At 40.2% G+C, this 20,609-nt stretch overlaps 1 protein-coding gene across 5 annotated transcripts in view; it reads left to right on the plus strand.

Annotated features, from left to right (window-relative positions):
* SNX10 (sorting nexin 10) overlaps positions 1-20,161 on the plus strand; it is a 32,960-nt gene extending 12,799 nt beyond the window's left edge. For all 5 annotated transcript variants that reach the window (XM_085226233.1, XM_085226231.1, XM_085226230.1 and 2 more), the window contains 5 exons: positions 6,619-6,705; positions 8,769-8,869; positions 9,527-9,625; positions 17,158-17,373; positions 17,813-20,161. In XM_085226233.1, the coding sequence (XP_085082359.1) occupies positions 6,619-6,705; positions 8,769-8,869; positions 9,527-9,625; positions 17,158-17,373; positions 17,813-17,891 (582 nt within the window). In that variant the 3' untranslated portion in view covers positions 17,892-20,161. The remainder of the gene's footprint in view (positions 1-6,618; positions 6,706-8,768; positions 8,870-9,526; positions 9,626-17,157; positions 17,374-17,812) is intronic.
* Positions 20,162-20,609: the final 448 nt, after the last annotated feature.

A 20,609-nucleotide genomic window follows, 5' to 3' on the forward strand; every position in this document is an offset into this window, starting at 1 on the left:
AAACAAGGTTTCATTGACTTAAGTCTAAGTACTGAAATAATAGACCTCGAAGACCACTCAAATGCAGGAGAGACCAAAGTCTTTCATTTGTGACAGTTTCCCTGTCTGCTGTTGCTTGTAGGCTGGTACTAATGGACAGCTGTAGGTGGAAGATTTCTGAAAGCAATAGTGTTTTTCTTTTTGAAAATGATATTTTTCTGTTCAAACCATGCGGTTTCAAACAGTTTCATTGAAATAATATATTAAAATGAGTTCACTGAAGCATTCAAGGATACAAGTTGATTTGCAATTAAAAAATGTGTGAATGAGTCTTTGAAGGCAAATGAATTTTCTGATGAAATTAAATCACTGCTAGTGTTCTGTAGTAATGTTGTGGGCCAGGAGCATCTCCAAGCCGTTGGACAAACAGGTTGATGAAGAGCAAACCCTGCAGGCATTTTTTGAGGAAGAATTCCTTTGAAATGCTCAGCTGCTGATGCTTCTGCTGTGCTCCACGTCCTCAGGAACCACAGGGATGCTGTGCCTTCTCCTTTCTCCAGTGCTGTTAGTAGGCTCAAGGACTGGTTTGTTTTTAACAAGATAGTAATAAAATGTTTCTGTCTAACCAGTGAGCACTAAGAATTGTCTGCTTCAAGCTAAGATACCTTCTGCACACTGGAGGTTAGTGTGAAATGCAGAAGTGTGAGAAGCTCTGGCCTCAGCAGGCACACACAAAAAAGAGAACACGAATTCCATGGCGGTGCTGGTCTCGCACATAATGGAGTTAGATTTTAAGAAACAAGCTGAAGCTCTGGCTCTGCTTCTGCCATGATTGACCCAGCAGGGAGCCCTTGTTCTTTGTGGTTTGTTATAGCCCAAACCAAACTTAGTTATGCAATAGCTATAGCAGTCTATTTGCTGATTACTGATTTAGCAGAGAATCCCAGTATGATCTAATTATTGCAACACAGGAAGCCCACATACTTTGCTGGAATCAGGTAATAAAGAGCTTAAACTGACATGCCCCAGGGTTAGCACACTGTAGGAAGAGTTGAAAGCTGCCAGCAACCAGTGCTTTGCAGGAGCAGCACCTTCTGGGGAGTTGTGGTTTTTTTTTTTTTTTTACCACTGCTACCATCAGTGAAATGGGGAGAATAGAGAATTTGCACTTCTGATATTTTGTTTGTCACAGGGGTAATGTGATTTATGTCCTAAATAGCAGAAATAATGTCACTGTTCATAGAAGGACTAGTGTCTTCCTGTCTCCTCAGATTATCTGAGTGCTATTAAATCCCATACTTTGCTGTCAACTCCCAACCACTTATCCCTCAGGCAGAAGCTTCATATATTTGTGGCAGTAGCTCCCCTCCAGTGTCTGTCTTCTTCAGGAAAAGGATTTAATGAGTACCAGCAAATCTGCATGTGTGCATCTGGACAATGCTGAGTAACTCATTCCTTAGCTTGTGTGCCTGCTCAGGGCTTAATGGATCTTTCCTACCTCTCGCCTGCATGGCAATCCTGGACAAATAGAGTTGTAACAAACCTCCTATTGGACCTGATTTAACATACTGGGGGGGGGGGGCGGTGGAAGAGGCATATCTTACCTTCCCTTCTCTTTATCCACTGAGAGTGTGGCTTCAGATGTTTATGTGGTCCAGGAATGATGTGTTATATTCTTCATGCTTGAATTGTTAAGCTGCAGAATATTCTGGAGTGATGCACTGCCTTTCATTGAGTATTCAATGCATCAGAGAGGAGAGAGGGAAGGAGATGAGTGTGCATAAGTGGTTCAGGCACTAGGATGGGAGAGAAGAGCTTGGATTTCAGATGTCCCTCCATCAGTCAGCACTTCTTTTTTTTTTTTTTTTTTTTTTTTAGGAAGTAATGATTTGAGTGAGATTTCAGCTTCTTCCAACACTGTCCTGATCAGTGTGGGCCACAGATACACCTGCATGTTCTCTTTGGCACAGTACCGATAAACTCACAGTTTGAACAAATCATTTTCTCTCTCTACTATTCCCTTTCTACCAGTTTTACTGTTGCAGCACATTCGGTGTGAAATGCCCTGTGCAATATGTGACTGATCCTTTTACTAATGGACATCTTGATGGGGAAACTCTCTTTTCTAGGAGGATTCATGGGAAATGTTTTAGGAGTTATTGACTAATCAGATGCATATCAGTGGCACTACAGAGCATGAGGTTATCACCTGATATTGTCCAGAGCATGGAGATTTGGACTAAAATGCAGATGGAACAAATGAAGCACACAGTCATCCTGTGCAAGATGATTTTTATTCCTCCCTCTCGTGGTAGATTTTTCCCACATTAAAAATAGATATTTCCATGTCAAAATTCCTATTTTCCTAATGAGAAAATAAAAATAGACTTCTCAGAAACGCCATTTTTGTGGTCAAGTTCTACATATTGGAGCTTGTGGGTTATGCTTTACTTCAGAGCATTGCACTGCATTGTTTGGGGGGGTTGGGGGGAAATCTCCAGCAGAAGAGAGAGGAGATTTGAAACAATGAAAAGTCTTGTTTGCCTCAGCTGCTGTTATGGTATATTTCTCCTTTTGGAGCAAATCCAAATGGGAACACTTCAGTCTTCAGTGCTTGTGTATACATAACCTTAGCACTGCCCTTTTCCTCTGTCAGCACACCTGTCCCCTGTACAGGACAGTAACTGTAAGAGTAGGTACAAACCAGACCTTGGGGGTCACTTTAGCCATTTTGTTGTTTATGTTTGACCCTAACTACTTGGTTTGCTTCAGTTCTTAAGGACAGAGTAGTGAATTGCCACTGGTGGCTAAGCTGGCAGGTACAGAAATCACAGTCATGAATTAAGAGGCATATCCTGACAGAAGCTGCTCCACTCATTCCTGGCTTGCTGAGCAGTTATATATACTTTTTTTGTTCTTATTACTACACACATCTGCTTTGCTTCTGTGTCTAGTAACTCTGCGGAGTTGTTTCACACAGGAGGAAGAAATTACTTTTTCTTTTCCCTCAGTCATCCTTAACTGAACTAGCAAGGAATTCTTTTTTAGAGCAGATTGGAGATTGTTCATGAGCATATTTAGACCAGTTTCACAGCTAGAATTCAAGTGAAAGCTGAGTTTGGATAAGAAGTGTTTTGTTTATGAATTTCACAGTTTCTAGGAGAAGGAATGAACAGAGATGCTGCTTGCTGATAGTTTTCTTTTGGAACTATGTAGTTTCCAGTGCAGTAGTCTTCTACTCTTAAGGTTGGGCATTTTGTACTATCAGCAATAAATCCTGATTTGGGGGGAACATATCGTTCTTGAGTGCACAATAGATACATCCTCAAAAACAAACAAGGAAAGCCAAGCAAAAAAATCCTTTAGGCAAAGTATGTAGAACATGACATAATTGGCAGATCTGCAATTTTGGAAAAAACAAAGGGAACTGGGAGAAGGAAGACAGCTTGAAAGCGATTGCGGCAGACTAATGTAAAACTTCCCTGAAATTTTGGTTTGCTTTGGGTTCTGTTTCCCAATTTGTAAGGCTGGATTGCAGCACAGTCTTACGACAGAAGGTGAAGTGTGTTTTCATGTGGTCTGTGGGAAGAGTTCAGCCTCACCCATCACAGGTAAACAGCAGATCACTTGAAGATAGACATGCCTTCTAAGGGTAACCTAACTTCTGTAGCAAGGTTGGGAGGGAAAGGAGTATATAGAGAGGAGTAAGAGAATTACTGCCTGAAACTGCTGTTATCTGTGTAACGTTTGTGACCAGTGGCCTGAGCCATCCCCCAGAGTAATCTTCTGCCCCCAAACTCTGCTCACACCCTCACGTAGCCTGTATGTGAATCCTGGCCTTGTTCAAGGCTCGCATTACAGGGTGACTTAAGCACTGTTTGTGACAGCATATCTGGATCCATAGCAAGCAGTTAGGGCTACTTGAGTTAAGCCGTTGTTATCCCAGTAGGGTTTTGTATCCTAGCGAAGGCTTGAAGGTCAAAAGAGAAGGGACAGACTCGGTGTATGATTTCACTATTTCAGAGCAGCAGAAATGGTAATGAGAATTGGAATGAATGCTTCCTGGATTCAAGACGTCTGTAGAGGAAGTACTGCAGGTCTTGGGAAAGGCTGTACATTTCGGGTTTCTTCTCTGGTTGTTTAATGTTTATCTTGCTTCATTCTGACCTCAGCTTTTGGTAAATGAAGAAAAAAAGAAACAGCCATTGCTCTGCTGAAGTTAAGGTTCTCTAAATTGGAGCTTATGCTGACTGTGTGGCAGTTTCCAGAGGTGCCCTGCTGTACTGTAAAACATCTGGGACTCGTGGCTCAGTGATGTATCGACCAGATGCCTGCCTACTACAGCACTTGTAGCAGATCTTGTTTCTTGTATGGGCAGAGTCTGAAAGGTGTTCAGCTTCCACCATACTGAAACTTGGTGGCTGCTTAATTGGAAATTAAAAGTGCATGAGGCTTTCTGTGGAAATCATGTGGTCTGGATCCAATAACAAGGTAACCCGTATCTCTCCCACAGCATATCCAGTAGTAATGTTTTATCATAATGTTTTGATGTAGTAGAGGTTTAAGGGAGCTGTTTACTTACATTCTTATTTTGATTCCTTACAAAGGAGAAGGTCACTTGGAAATGAAGTAATTTGAGTAACCTAGGCAACAGGAAGCAAAATAGAAAGATGATATGGCAATTGATGCTGGGAAGGGATCTCAAGGTTAGTTATGAGCAGGCTGTTTACAATTTTGACTCCTCAGTGCCAATTGTTAAAGTGGAGAAGAGGGGATAAAAAGCTACAAAGAACACAGCAGAGGAGAATCGGCCTCCAGCACTCTTCCGTGAAGAAGGAAGTAACAGAGGTGGTAGGAAGCTATTAAATAGGCTTTAGTTGGCATGACACTCATGACAGATACCAAAATGGTGCCCAAAATGCAGAAAACACCCCTGTGAATAGAAGCTGGTCTACACAAGGTAAATCTGTGGGCTGGATCCAGCCACTAGGCCACAGGTTCCCATCTCTGAAGTAGCTCCTGTGTGAAAAATGACTGAGTCCAGACCTCCCTGCCACATACAGAGAGCAGTTACTGGTCAGGAAAAAAGTCTTTTCCTGCCAAGGCTGTCCTTGTTCTCCTGGCATTCTATGCCATGTGTGCTGCTGGTGTATGTGGTGGAAGGAACTTAGCTGAAGAGTAAAGGTTTATTTCTGATATCTGTGGTTTGGGTATGGAGAGATGCAGTTTGAGAGCTTTCTAGTTCAGGATTTTTTGAAAAAAGAGAGATACTGAAAAAGCATATAGTTGATTTCTGTACGTGGCTATTAAGTGCAGTGCCTTCTTCTCAGGAAAAATGTCTCCACAGCTGAAGATTATATGCTTGTCTTTCAGTCTGTGAGTGGTTGCCCTAGCTCTTTGAGGTAATCACTTGTTTAAGCAACTGCTCTTGGGCAGCCTGTTCTTTTTGCTGTGGAAATAGCAGATAGGTAGACAAGGCTTTCAACCTTTGTATTTTAAAGAAAACTTTTCCATCTCAGTATGAACACAAACAGTTTTACCATATGTATACATCTGTATATATATTTTAAATTGTAATGCAAGTTTTCATATGGTCGTTAGCTGAGGATATTTGGAAGCATGTGATTTTTCAGTTGCTCCCAGTTACCAATGCCCACAGGCCTCACTCACTCTTTTGGGGTCACTCTGTAAGTTGTAATATAAATGTATGAGCTGTAAGGAAATGGATTAGATGTGACAACCGCAAGGACAAATATTCTGTATCACTGTATGATGGAAACAGAGAATTATGCTACTTGCAGGGTAGCTGTGTTGCTTCCTTGTACAGATTGCTGGAGAGGCTGGGATAGTAGTGCCCTCGTCCTGCAGTCCTCAGCTGTGCTCTGTGCCTTAAGTTCCTGGTATATCAGAAAACATAAGGGGAATGTTCATCTCCTTGCACACTGGATCTAGACTCTAGGCTTTGGATCACAGTTCATGCTATCAAATCACATTCAGGGCAATTAATAGTAGTACATTCTTATCTAGTGGGCTGTAGGAAGTAATTTCAAGTGTGGAAGGAAGGCAGTTCTTCAGTTTCTTGTGGAAGTACAAAGTGGTTACCTCGCAGATCCCTGGAATCAGTATGTATAAACACTTGATTAAAAAAAAAAAAAAAAGCTAAAATGACAAAAGAATTTTAGGGGCAAATAAAGCGTTAAGTATTGGGTACACAGAACATGTTTGTAATACTTTCTTTTTTTCAGTGAATCTTGTACAAAGGTGGGAAAAACCAGTTTTAATGCTTGCCTAGCTGTATCTCACTTTAGTGACTTGAGTGTTAGATTTTTAGTTCTTAGCTACTGAGATTGCCAACCCTCCCATGCATGAAGCATGTATGACTTTTCATCATATTACTTAATCTGAAATATTCCCCTTCAGCTAGCATTTTGGCAAAGAATTTCCTGGGCATGTGGTATAGCTCAGATGATTCATTGCACTTTGCTTCTCCTTTTATAGCATTGCAAAATTCAATAAAGCAGCAGTTTAGCTTTTAATCTGAGTGTAGTAGTTTATGGAGCAGCTGAACAGTCAAGAGAGTCTTCCAGGTTCTCTTTGTTTTCTGAAATTAATTGCTTGATTTTTATTATGCACCTGCAGGAATTTGTTACTGTTTTGGTGCGAGACCCTAGGACACAGAAAGAAGACTCATGGCATTCTTACATAGACTACGAGATATTTATTCATGTGAGTATAAAAATGTCACCAGAGATTCTTTGGACTTGTACTATTGCTTCTGTCCAAGTTGGGACTCACTGCAGGTATTAATGGAGTTTCTTTGCAACAATTGTGGGAGGCTGTAGGATATTAGTCTCCTTTTAATGATCAAGCTGCAGTGGAACAGGTAAGGATAGACTGGCCAAAGACCATGCAGAAAAGTGTGTGGGAGAGCTGGGAGTAGGACCTGGTATTGCACTCACAGTTGCATTCCACAGTGTCTTACAACAGATGCTATTCTTAGCTTTACTTATCAACTTAGGGGACTGTCAGGATCAGTGGTATTTTACCATTTCGAAAGAATTTTGGTGTTCACGTATTCATGCCAAAAACAGTATTTGCAAGTATCTGTTTATTTGTACTTCGAGTTCTTCTGTTTGCCAAGTTACTTGGTTACTGCAATGTGCTTGTTTTCAGCATACCTTGACAATCATATCATGCCAGCTCAGTGGTGCTTGGATGTGTCAAATAAGAATATTCGGGTTTGTAATTGTAGTTTACCTTGTGTTAATGGGAGTGCCCTTAGAGTCATAGCCTCTTGTGTCTTAAATCTGTCTTAAGTGTGAGTTACTTTGATTTCCTAAACTAGAAAAGTTATCTTAATTTTCTAAATCTAGATCCAGGGTTTTTAACTACAACATAAATAAAATTTTCTGAAGTGTATCAGCTATTGGATGAAGAGTTTGAGAACACCAAGTCATGTGGTTAGCACAAGAAAGAAGGAATTTCTCTTTGTGGGAGTTAAGCACTCAGTAAAATGAGAGAAGTCAAATGATTGCTTGTCACGATGGACATTTAACAAGTACTTCTACCCTGTGTGTCAATCAGCTGTGAAACTTCTGCAATGTGGTTTAAGTGCTGATTCAAAAGTGAAAATAGTTTTGACATACACTTAAGAGAAATTCTTTCAATTTGGCAGTGGGTGGTGTGCTGTGTTACTGTTTCATAGGCAGTAGTGTTTCTCAATAGAAGTGTAGTACTGCCTTCCTCAGCAGCTGTTAGAATCATAGAATGGCCTGGGTTGAAAAGGACCACAGTGATCATCTACTTTCAACCTCGCTGCTATGTGCAGGGTTGCCAACCACCAGACCAGGCTGCCCAGAGCCACATCCAGCTTGGATGGTTAATTTGGGACAAAGTCATTTAGACAGGGAGTTACATGACTCATTGCTGAGCATCTATGAAGCTGGTAAGCATCAGCTCAGTTTTCTGTCAGGACTCTCTGACCAAGTATCTAGATCAGTCCTACCACCCAGTCTACCAGTTGGATTCAAAGTTTTGGTTCTGCCAGGTTCCCAGACCAGCTGGATTCCCTTTCTGTCTATCTCGTAGAGTATCTGACTTCTTAAGCTGTGTGCTAGCCAGGATACTCATCTGTTTCAGAAAGTTGGTGTCTTTGCCTTGCACAGTCTGCATTGTACAGCTGGCTAAGAGCTCTCAGCAAGACACTGAGGACTGGCTGGACTGCAGACAATTTTATAATGGAGTCTTATCTAGGAGATGGGATTTCACCTGTGCTCCACAGAAAAACTTGGCAAAAGCATTTAATCTTCATGAATTGTTTCTCTTTGAATTGGCATTTTCTGGTGGGGTAGTAGTGTTCTATGGGAAAATTTCCAAATGCTGCTGCTTGCAGAGTGCAATTTCTTCAGCTTAAGATTGCACACTGTTAGAACAGCTAATTGTTTGCAGAACTATAGCTAGAATAACTAAATGTGGCTTTTTTCTGTAAAGTTTGGTATTGTCTGCTAAAACTTTTTTTTCTTGTTACAGAAAATTGTACCATTATCCTGATCTTTCAATTTTAAAAATAAAAGAAAAAAAAAGGTGATGAAAAATATTTCCCTCAGTAGCAGTACAAACTGTCACCAATCCTGTCCGGGATACAGCACAATCCTTAACAGAAATTGAATTAATGTCAGGCTTTCCGCTGGTATCACAAGGATTAGCATCTCAAATATTTTTTGATATCATGCCTGCACTTTATGTTGAGCTGGTTTGCAAAATATTTTTTTTATTTAACTTCCCAACAGACAAACAGTATGTGCTTTACGAGGAAAACATCCTGTGTTAGACGACGCTTCCGAGAATTTGTTTGGCTTCGGCAGAGGCTTCAGAGCAATGCTGTGCTCATGTGAGCAACTTTTTATTACTGGTTTGTTTCATTAAATATCTATTTAATAATCTATCAATAACACAGGGAAGAGGAGCGTTATTTCCTCTTAATTCTGAGAACTGTAAAGATCAGAACTGGGAAGTGTCCTGCATTTCTTACTACTACAATTTATAGGATCATAGTGCTTTAAACTCAGAAGAATGTGGTTTGTACTGATATCCTTTGTTTGGTGAACCCCGGTCTAATTTCTAACAGATCTGAGCTGTTTCCTTTTGCTGCACAGAGGTAGTGGAAACAACCGATGTGGCCAACACAGACTACTAGGTCATGCTGAGCTTGAGGCTGTTTTGCTTAAACTAACTGATAACAACAGCATAGGTGTACCTTCTGTGAGCTTCTGGGATGTGCATGATAGAACCTAAGAACATAGGGGGTCTAGGCAGGCATACTTGCAGTCTTATCAACTGGACCAGAAGAATCTGAGTCATTCCTCCTTTTGAGGTATTGTCAGAAGCCCTTTGATTTCTCAACTTTGCATTGTCAAATTCAGTTTAATGAGGCTTCTGGAATATAACTCATTATTTTCAAAAATGTGGGATTGGCATTTGCTTATATCATTTTTCTTCATTGCTTCAGCCTTGGTTTTAACTGTGTATTTGCTTGTTCTTTATAAAGACAGTTACCTGAACTGCCATCTAAAACTCCTTTTTTCAATATGAACAATCCCCATCACGTGGACCATCGTCGCCAGGGTCTGCAGGAGTTCCTGGAGAAGTAAGTGCGTCTTGTCTTAGTGAGGTTGGCTTTTTTATGATGTCATCAGTTTTGATTGAACATAGTTCATCTCTGGTACCTGAGAGCCACCTTGTGGTCATCTTTACATGCTACCTATTTTGCTTTATTTGCGCAAAGTCGTATTTCATACACATGAATTCAGCTGTACAGGCTGTCAGAAATTGTCGGCTTGAGGTTTTCTGTCATTTCATTGACTGATCAGTAGTAATGGTTTTGTATTTATATTGCTTTGTGATTTGTTATTAAGGTTGAAAAATATTTCATGGTGATGTCTACTTATTTCTTCCAAGAATAAGCTAGATATTCTTTATACAAAGAAACAGACTTCTTTCCATCTCTATATTCATGGAATATCAGTGTCTCTAATGAATTCTGGGGTCTGTACCACTGGGAGCTTGGGAAAATTCGATAGTGAGTTCTTCTAACATGGATACTACCTATAATGGCAGTTACTGTGTTTACCACTGCCAACATAAACAAGCTCTAGCAGCTGTGATAATTCTCACTACAGCTGCAGATTGTATAAAATCATTCAGCTGTGTGGTTATGTAAAAGATCTACGTAAATGAACATAGCTAGACTGTGACCTGAGTTACAGGGGAGCACTGTGTTAGTTCCAGCAGTGCATTGCTCAGTGATGCTGCTATAAAGCCCTTCACCATCTGCAGTGGCAGAGACCTCATTACTGTAATTTTACTGCTTTCTCTGCCATTATCCTATATCTTGCCACTGCTGTTATGAGTGCAGACCTGTTCAGTGTTGCTATGGCAGAACTGTGAATGACTTTGGATGCTGCCTTTAGCCTCTGTTCAGATTAAGAACATAGCAAACCTGAGAACAGAAACATTAATCTTCTATTGTTATTAATGTTTCTGTGAAGCAGAGCTGCATAAGGAAGAAAAATCATTTAAGAAGACTTTAAGCCTTATGGTCAGAAGGCAGAGGAATAGTGGGCCCACTGTTTTTCCAGTCAGTGTGTTACAATTATAGGTTTCCATAGCAGACTGTAAATGCTTGTTTCTGAAGTATGTACGTTAAGCTGAACAACTGAAGGCAGGGAGAGCTAGCCTGTGGGAATACTTCCATGTACAGTTGTAAACAGGATCTGGGGCCAGAAGGGTAAATATGAGGGCATATAAGATGAGGAAAGGAAAGCAGAAAAGGGTTACTGTGTATTTTCTTACCCTCAAGAGAGAAAGACGCTGAAATACTGCCTCTAGAAGCACAATCATTAATACCGACGGTCAGCCAAGAAGTATGATAGTTCAGCCCAGCTGTGTCTGAGCAATTCTACATTATCTGTGCCTCCTCATGGAGTGGTGAATTTTCAAAATCACTCTTATTTTAAAATGTTAACAGATTGGCCTCTGCACTAAGGTATGTTATCTCAGCATCGTAAATAATAACAACCACTGCCTGTGCTTCAGGAGGCAAAACACAGAAGTAGATTCTCTTGAAACAGATCATCACATTTTGATTTTGTGGACGCCTGTTTTGACAGGGTACTGACAGGAGAACATGACGGCTTGTTGAGCATTTTGCCTTGCTGTTGTTAGTCCAGGAGTGAGGAAAGAGGCGTCTCTGTTGTAAGGAAATGATTTAAACGTTTCAATTTGGATGCCATTTAGAAAGGTGTCAGCTTTCCCTCAGCCCTGGGGTCTAGTTGGAAGGAATTTGCAGAGAGACAGTTGTGTTGTGATGAATTGACTTGGCAAATTGCATGCTGTACCATTGCCCTCTGCTGGCTGGCATGTTAGACGTACTGATATTTATAGTAGGGATCTTTTTATTGGCTGATCCATATTGCTGTGATGCTTCTTTTATTTCTTTCTAAATAAGTCCGGACCAAAGGACTTATTAGATCTTACACTGAAAAAGCATCTGGGGGACTCATTAACTAGTGTGTTGTCTTTAAGTCTCATATGTGATCATTGCTGATTTTGGACTGCTCCAGCTAATACTACTGAAAGCACCCCAATTCTTCTGTCTTCATATATTGGTGGTTTATATATAGTTTATTTATACAGCTGATCTTTCTTTGTGGGATGAAATCTGTACCACTTGTGTGTATCTGTTGAGGCAGAGGTTTATAGGTAACAGATTTCAAATGCCCACACGTAAGGAACCCAACCTATATCCAGTATGCTATAAGCTTTTTGGATTGAAACCATACCTGCAATGGAGTTCAGGTTTGTAAGAATTTCTGATTCTGCCCTGTGCCCGTTGCTCTGCGTGAGAAGTTGCTGCAGCTTCTGCCAGGACAACAGCCACATGCCAGAGGAGTAAGGATTTTGCTGCTGGAGGCAGCACCCTGGGAGCACTGTGGCATCCTATCTTTGTCAACTGCTGTAAAGTCCCTTTGTTCTTCACATGTCACTCAACACAGGTAGCTAGCATGGTGAGGTGCTAGGAAAGGACCTCTGTGCAGCTTCTTCCTGTAGAACGTGCCAATAGCTGGAAACTATATCCAAGCTATACAGTTTGGCGAAGTCTGAAAATGTTTCCCATTTTGATTTGGCTTTCCCACAGCAGCACAGGGTAAGACCTGCTATTCTTACAGGTTATTATCTCTGAATGATGAAGAGCTGTAAGGCTTGCTTCTTGCCTGGGCATAATTTAATATTTCAAAAGTCCATTTGCATTAACGGAAGCCAGCTAGCCCATTTTCAATTACAAATTACTTTGTAAGAATCAGGAAGATTGTGTTTTTTTCCTGGTATGTATCCTCGTGCATTTGAGGATGTCTGTAGGTTGATTCACTGGATAAGCTTTCTCTTAAATTAGATGTCAGAATTGAAGCACTGCCTTACAGGACTAGGTTCCACAAGATCCCTTTTGCTTTCATCCCTAAATAGCTGAATAACTAACTTTGGGATTCAGGCTGCCTTCCTTCCCACAGGCACAAGCTGGCATAGAGGTAGAGGACTCTTTCCTGGAGAGGTCCCCATGTGGTGACACGTGGAAAGTAGGGGCTGATTCTGAAGAGGTTGGATCCCAGCCTGCCAGAGCCTATGTGGCTGATTGGTCAGCACCAAGCAGCAGGAGCATTGCAGCCATGGGCAGGTAGGATTTACTCCTGTGGGTGGTGGCTGCCTCTTTTCAGTGGAGCTGTTCTGAGCAAAGCATTGAAGCTTTTTCTTTCTGGTGAGGGAAGCAAACCCACTGAAATGAATAACGCTTAGCAGAAATGCTAATTCTTAAATGTATTCATTATCAGATCCTAAACAGTTGCTTCACAGTTGCTCGCTATCAGTAACATTTCCTCTGTTATAAAAAATGAATGAGGAGACACAGTAGGCTTTTTAAAAGGAGGAAATGGAGCTTTGTTTACTGCAGACTGTGCAGCCCTGCGCTCACTGCGAGGCAGAGCGGATGTTCAATAGAGGGCACCACAGCCCAGGCTGTGATCTGTTGTCTCTCAAGTTTTATTTTCTCCTTTCTCTCCTGATATGATGTAAATGGGCAGAGTAAATTTGTTGAAAACAAAATCGGAGTGTTAACCTTCCACACATATACAAGTGTGCATCTGTCATTGTATTAGGTTACAGTAGATACAGGAAATCTTTAGTTAGGATTAAGTTGTGCTGTTCGGCCATATGTTGTTCTCCTCCAGCAGAACAGTGTATAATATACCTAATAAAATCATGTTGAAGAAAACCAGATTTTGGACCTTGTCCAAATAAGACAAAGCACATGTTTTGTCTTCAGTACATGTTCTTGCTGTAAGATGGGGAAGGAGAAATACTCCTCATATACTACCCAGCGTTTCCTCAAAAATGACATTACTACTTTTGGTTGTGAAGTCATATTTTCTGCCCCTTTTCTTTAAGGGTCCAGAGATCACGAGCGCTTACTGAAAGCTTACAAACAGCGATTCACATGGCCACAAATAAAAAATGATTTTATTATCTCTAATTCAAATGTAGAGCCTTCTCCTGCAGCCCTCTTAATCACATAAGCAGTCATTATGCATGTGAGCAATCTGGCTGAGGAGTGAGATCTCTGACAAGTAATGACTGCTGATGTGATAAAGACTTGCAGGATTTAGCCTTTCATTGTTATTCTAGGCATGCACAGAAAGTCTGTTGTTCTCTTAAATGTGTCCAGTGAGTTTATAGGAATTATCATTGTGAGCCCCGTGATCTGACATTAGCACAACTGCGGAGGGAGCTGATTTACATCACTGCAACTGCAGCTTTGCATTGACACCTGTACTCATAAAACTGCTGGAGGAACACCGTCAGTGCTCCTGGTTGGATTCAAACTGTGTGAATGCTGAGCTTGTGCTATGGTATTAATGTTATATATGAGCATTAATATTAGGGCATTCCACCTTTTCTTCTGCTTTTATTTATTTGTGTGTTGTGCTGTGAGATTTTGACCTTGCAGTCCGTGGAGCCCAGTGTGTATTTCAGAGGTGCAGCACCTTGCACAATGAGTCCCCAACTTGGTGAGGGCCCATGGGGTGGCTGCTCTGCCAGCCCTCAGTGCTGCTCTCACACCTGGCCACGAGCGTGTGGTTATTTCCTTGGAACAGGATTTCCAACAGGAAAACGTACTGCTTACAGATGGAGCAGAAATTATTTTTCATTTTGATTGCTAGAAGGATGCAATTAAAAAGCAATCTAACCTGTTGGTTCAGATGAGGGGGTGAAAGCAGTTACTTTTTAATTAAAAGAAAAGAGAAACGTTTCAAGGATACAACTGGGTGAAAGGTGTGCGTGTTTGCTTTAACTGCTTTGCAAAATGCATTGTGTGTTTGACGCCTTCCCCCGCCCCCAAATGTGTGTGTGTGCTATTTAGCTTAACCTACCTCTTCCCGTCCCTTCCCCCTGGTTTCTCTTCCATCATTTCAGCTCCAGATGGCGCTGTGAAGCAGAAAAGAAAATCACAGCGAAATAATGAGTCCAATGTAAAGTAAAATTGGAAATTGAATTATAGCAGCAAAGGGAAGAAAAAAAAAAAAAGGACAGTAGCCTTGAGGTCCCGATCAGTCTGTACTCTCATGGCTTTTGTTTGCTGTTCCATGCGTTGGGTTACTGCTGAGTTAATAACGGCGCTTTCGCAGTTCAAGGCTTAGCAGAATTGTACTGGACGTGAAGTAAAGCTAAAATGAATTTGTGTCCAATATCATTGACATTAGCGCTCATTGCTCCTCTGGTGTAATGCCTCAAACCATCTAAAATCAATTTTAAAGATTAGCCATTATTTTATAAAGAAAATAAAATAAATTCCAAGCAGCAACCGAGCTGTAAGCGTGGCGTAATGGCACGAGCAGTTAGTTACTTGTGTTTTCGCTGGGTGGCAGGAAACTTTGGAAGGTAGAGGAAGAAGAAAAGCTGTGAAACTAAATGCCACGGGCAGAATTTAATCTCTTGGCTTTTGCTGTGTTACTTTGTATTAGACACGCCAATGCTTAGAATTGCAGAAATGTGCATCCCTCCTTGTGCTTATAAGCCTGGGAAAATGGGTAGCTCTCCTTCCTCGAGGGGTGAGCTCTGCGATGTTGTTTTTATACGTTTTAAATACTTTTTTTTTTCCTTCTCTTTTAAGAGGAGGAAAAGAGGGAGGAGAAAATTGACTCCCTTGAGCGCGTAAACCATAAATGTGGATTTACTGTGTAGAACAGTATTTTTTTTCTTGTATTTTGCTGTCGCAATGTTTGTCGTCTTTTGGAATGTGTTTATCACGAGTCAAGGCTGAAATCCTCTGTTAGCATCCAGTGAATGATGACTTTTCAAAGCATTCATGAGCTGGTGCTGTCAAGGTGTGTAGACTTGTAAATTCTGTGATTTGGGTTGACTTACAGGGCATTTGCTTGCTTCATTATGAGAGCTAAGAAGTTTTTCAGTATGTTAATACACTGCATGCATTGGCTTTACAGATACGTACTCTGTTTGCTATGTTTATTTTTAATTAGAGTTGTGAGAATTTATATGAGGTTGAGAAGACAACATAGGCATGAAAATGTGTTTGAGTTTCAGTCAAGTCTGTTCCTTCTTAGACAGTTTTATTTGCACCTGGTAGGTCACTGGGCTCACTGGAGGCATTTCCTCACTGTAAGAAGTCAAAGTTTGAATTATTTGGTTCAGAACGCATGTGTGTTTGCCCAGGCAATGGAAATATGTGCAAACACAAATATCCTACATTTTTAGTTAGACAACTCTTATTATTTGTTTTGACTTGCCAGAATTGTATAGGCTTAGATAAAACCAGACATATGTTAGCATGCTAATTAAATGTTGTAATGCTGGCTACTTTAGAGCATGGATTTCAGAATGTATTTGTATTTTAAAATATTACAGTCCAAGCACTTCATTAGTCTTATTTGATAGAAGGAACTGATCAGCTATGCATTTAATTTTAATCAGAGTACCTATCAAATGCACTGTGTCTTACTGCTTTTACTACTTCTTGCATTAATGTCATTTCTTGTCTCCTACTGCATAGTAATTATTTTTGGGGGCAACTGTTGTAAACCAAATGGGTAGAAATAGGTAAATAAAGACTCCTAATAGTTTTGGTTTCTTTAAAGATATTTAAGTTTTATGGAGTGCTATTTGGCACAGCCGTAGACAGTAACGACTTTACTCACGTGGATAGGAAAAATTGCACATGCATACAAGCAAAAGGTCTCTTGTTACACATTGTAGGATGTATGTACAGAAGAATTCCTTCCGTAGATAAATGCTACAGCAAAGCTGCAATATTTTTTTCAAAATAGCGATGGTGATCTGCAATTTTAAGTCCTTGTAAAAGTGCCTCTACAACGTTCTGTGTTACTGGAACGTATTAGACTTTCTTTACTCCATATTATATGAAAGTAAATACTGTGTGCTAAATGTATTTGAAGTTTTACTTGAAATACGTATAAGCCAAATATGAAAATGGAATTTGAAAAGCTAGTGTGAAATCGCATGTGAGGTTCTCTGAGAACTGTTTAGAGGTACATTTAAAATTGTGCTCAGTAGCAGCATTTTCACTCTTGTTTAAACGTATGTACGTAACGAGTTCTGGCTAACATTGGCTCTGTTTGCAGGGATTTCAAAGTTCCGACACTGCGTGTGTCTGGAGTTCTGTGTCTCCGTACGCACTTCTTTGCCCAACCAAAGAAATTGGTGACTCGCAATTTTCAGAAAAGCTTAGCTATTTAAAAACAATTATCAAAACAGAGACCAAATTTTCGTAAGAGTCTCCAACTGCCTGAACATCATTAATTAATCCATGTTGTAATAACAGATGGTTACATGGAAGAAACGTCCTTGAAGTTATTCTTATAGCAGATGTGCTTAACTCTTAGCTTTGTGTTTTTACTCACCTGAAATTCCAAATAATGTAAAAAGAAAGTAACGCACACCTAATCATTTTAATAAGTTCATTACCTTCTGTAATTGATTTAGGATTCAGAAGGAATCTTAAAATCAGGGCATCATTTAGAATTCGTTCTGGTAAAACACTTCAGAATGTGCGTGTATCCACATAGAAACATTTCACTTCTCTTTTTTTTAAAGGATTCTACAAAACGCGTTATTGCTCTCGGACAGCAGGCTTCACCTCTTCCTACAGACTCAGCTAAGTCCGGAAGATATGGAGGCTTGTGTATCTGGGCAGACGAAATATTCTGTCGCTGATGCGATTCAGAAGTTTGCCTCTTTGAACAGGCGCTTTCCTATAGAAGATGAAGAGAGAAAAAAAGGAGGAAACGATGCAGACTCTGATTCGGAGAGGTGATTTCTGTATTTCCTTACTTTCAGAGATTGCATATATATACACACACACGCATGCGTGTGCTTCAGTTTTTTGTTGATGTAATACTAAGATAATGAAAAAATTAATTGACTGAGATTTTATTGAGCTGTGACAGCTCATCATAGAAGTCTTCACACACACCTCCACACTGAATTAATGAATGCAGTAGAAATTCAATTATCTGCATTCTGATTATGTGAATTTCATTTAGTCAGACTTGAATTATTCGCGTTTAAATTATCTTGCTAAAAAAATATCCAACTGCACTCCAAATGGCTAATTAAAAGTCCAAATTTCCTGTCTCTCTTTGTGACTGGAGATAATTAAAGTTCTCCTCTGTTACTCAGGCTTTGAGTGTGTTGTGAAAACCAATTTCCTCCTTTTATTTTATTTTTTTCCTCTCCCCTTTTTCTGCAGTTCATCCTCCGGGCTTGGACCTAGTGATGACAGCATTTCATGTGGATGTAAAGCAAGCCTAGCTTCTGAAGAATCATGAAAGATCAGTTCTGTATTCTTATCTTAAGGACAGCACAAAATGGTTTCTCCTCTGTTTACTAGTTACATACACCACATAAATGCAACTTTCTAGCAACACGCACCTAAAAGACTTATTGTCAACACAACAGTGTCTCCTTACAGAGTTTTTAAACAGACCTCGATATTATTTCTTTGATTTATTATGTCTGCTGACTCAGGCCTATGTGTTACCTATTGCATTTACTTCTCTGTAACTATTATAATCTCAGTATTGGGTTAGTCATGTTCCGCTGACTGACGTGGCTGTTAAAATATTTCCCTTAGTGAGTGCACGTCTTAGAGCTGGAAAAATAAAGATAACTTCATCCTCAGCTTTAGAGTTGGTGTATCATATCAAACACAGTCAAAGCATCTTTTTGTAATTTGCAACAGAGAAGTTTCATCTTTAGAAGTCATTTGACATTGGTGATGAAATTACACACCCCACAAGGTATTAACTTTTTCAAGTAGCTCAGCAACATCAGCAAAACAACATTTGTACGAACTATACGCTGCTGACAATTTGAGATATAAATATATCTTCCCTGATCTTTCTGTGATGTTTATGGAAAGCCTGTTTTTATCGTGTATAAGAACTTAAGGCCAAAATTCTTGTGTATGGTTGCTTGGAAATTGGAAATGATAATAAAAATGACATAACTTCTAGGGTTGCTGAGGATTCTCAGTTCCCAGGGAAATGATGGGTACTCGTTCCCAGTGAGAAGCTTGGATGCAGTCCATTAAAACCAATGGCTGAATTTTCCACTGATTGCACTGTGGCCAGGACTCCACCCAACATATTTAACTTCAGGCACCCACACGAAGATGTCAGGAGCAGTGCTTTAATGTAGCAGCATAAATGCTGTCTGTCACTCCAAGGTGACGATGATCCCTTAGCTGCAACAAGCGGCGTGAATGCGGGCCGGAATCTTTGGGAATAACTGGAGCTGCCGGTTCCATTGTGGCTGCAGTTAGCACATGGATACGGAGCACTTCACAAACAAAAGACAGGCTTGCACACAACTTTGTAACCACCAATTCTTATTTTGATTAAACGTCAGCACTGCTCTTTATTGTTAGCAGCAGCTGCGTAGCGTCTTGTCCCAGGCTCTGTCAAAGGAATACGTTTCGCTGTGGTGTTGTATTTATATTTGACATTTAGCTGCTATTAAAAAGAGCTGGGGGGTCCGATGGGCCCAGCAGAGCTCTGTGTGCTCCGGCGCTGTGTTCCCAGCCTGCAATGGGTGCGTGCGTCCTCTTTAAGAAATCTGGGGCTACTTTCAAAGAAGGAGCGTTGTTAACCTCCTATGCATTACAGAAACAATAGATTATTAACTGGACACCTCATAAAGGTTAGCACAGGCATGTGTGGGCACGCTTTTTTAAAGCATCCAGCTGGGAATCTGTGTAATTTTAGAAACGTGTTTTAATAGCCTGAGGATAACATCTCTTAGGTAACTGCTCCGAGCCACTGTTTTCTGTTGATGGCAGCGCTTTCCTGAGATAAATACCCGTGCTTCTTTTTGCTTAGTCTGATTGAATTGCACAAATGGATCTCTTCGCCATCTCGGCTTCTGTGCCAGTTAGCAACGAAGCTGTTTTAACGTAAAACTGATAACATTTAATTAAAGCAACAAGTTATCGCTAAAAGTAGCCTAAAAATAGCTATTAGTGCCACGCAGGGATGGTTCCATTGCACAACTTTGGTTTAAGAGAGTGCATTATTAGAAAAATTGTTTTGGGGGCTTATTTAAAAGATGGGGATATATAAAGCTGGAAATGTCAGAGAATGATAGTACTGTTTTTATTTAATGAAGTGTAGGATGGGTGGGCTTTCTTTTATTTTTTTAATATTATTTTTAGGTTTTGTTTGGAAAGCTCGAGCCGGGCTGCTGAAGCGCTTCACTGCCCTGCCCTGCAGACAAGCCCTCAATATTTGACAAAGTGCAGAAGCACAGAGCCTGGAGAAACCTTTGTGGTTGTTTTGTTTTTCCATTCCAGGAGCTGATCTGTTTGTGCGCTGCTGAATGGATTCCAAACAAAGGTGTTTCTGAAATAAATCTCAGTTTTCTATCAGTTCTGTTCTTATCTCGCTGTTTCCTTTGTCAGATTGCTCAAAAGTTGGAATTCTACAGCAGCTCTTTCTTCTGATCGGACAGAAACGTGTTTAAATATTTATCTTCTCACTGTTGGGCTTACTGGATGTACTACTGCATCTTTTTTATTATTATTAAAAAGGAAGGAAAAGTGTTTTATGTCCCAGTATTTATTTTGTGTATCAGCTGTATGTGAGTGCATATGAATGCTTTAATTGGAAGCATTTAAGTGCTGGTTTCTATTTAACTTACATTTAAAGATATTAAAAGAAAACCGGTGTCTTTTGCAACTTGAGCAAGGCGGTGATTTCCAGCAGTGTCCGTACATTTTGCTTTTACAAGAGCAGCCCTGGTATTCGGAGTGGTATTTCTTCGTTTTGAGCCATGCCATTTCCTGCTGGTCTTTCAAACAGGGTAATGTTGAGTTTGTAATACATTTAATTACTATTGCCAATTTCATCTAATGACAATAATGCTCAAGTAATTGCACTCAAACGCTGCGCTTTAGCTTTTGCTTAGAATGCAACGTTCCCATTTTACATGATGATTTCTTAAAAGTTTTCAATTAATTAAACCCAGTTACCCCTTTTATCCTGTGTTTA

The sequence above is a fragment of the Meleagris gallopavo genome, chromosome 6, assembly GCF_905368555.1.
Source record: "Meleagris gallopavo chromosome 6, MGAL_WU_HG_1.1, whole genome shotgun sequence".
Classification (NCBI taxonomy): domain Eukaryota; kingdom Metazoa; phylum Chordata; class Aves; order Galliformes; family Phasianidae; genus Meleagris; species Meleagris gallopavo.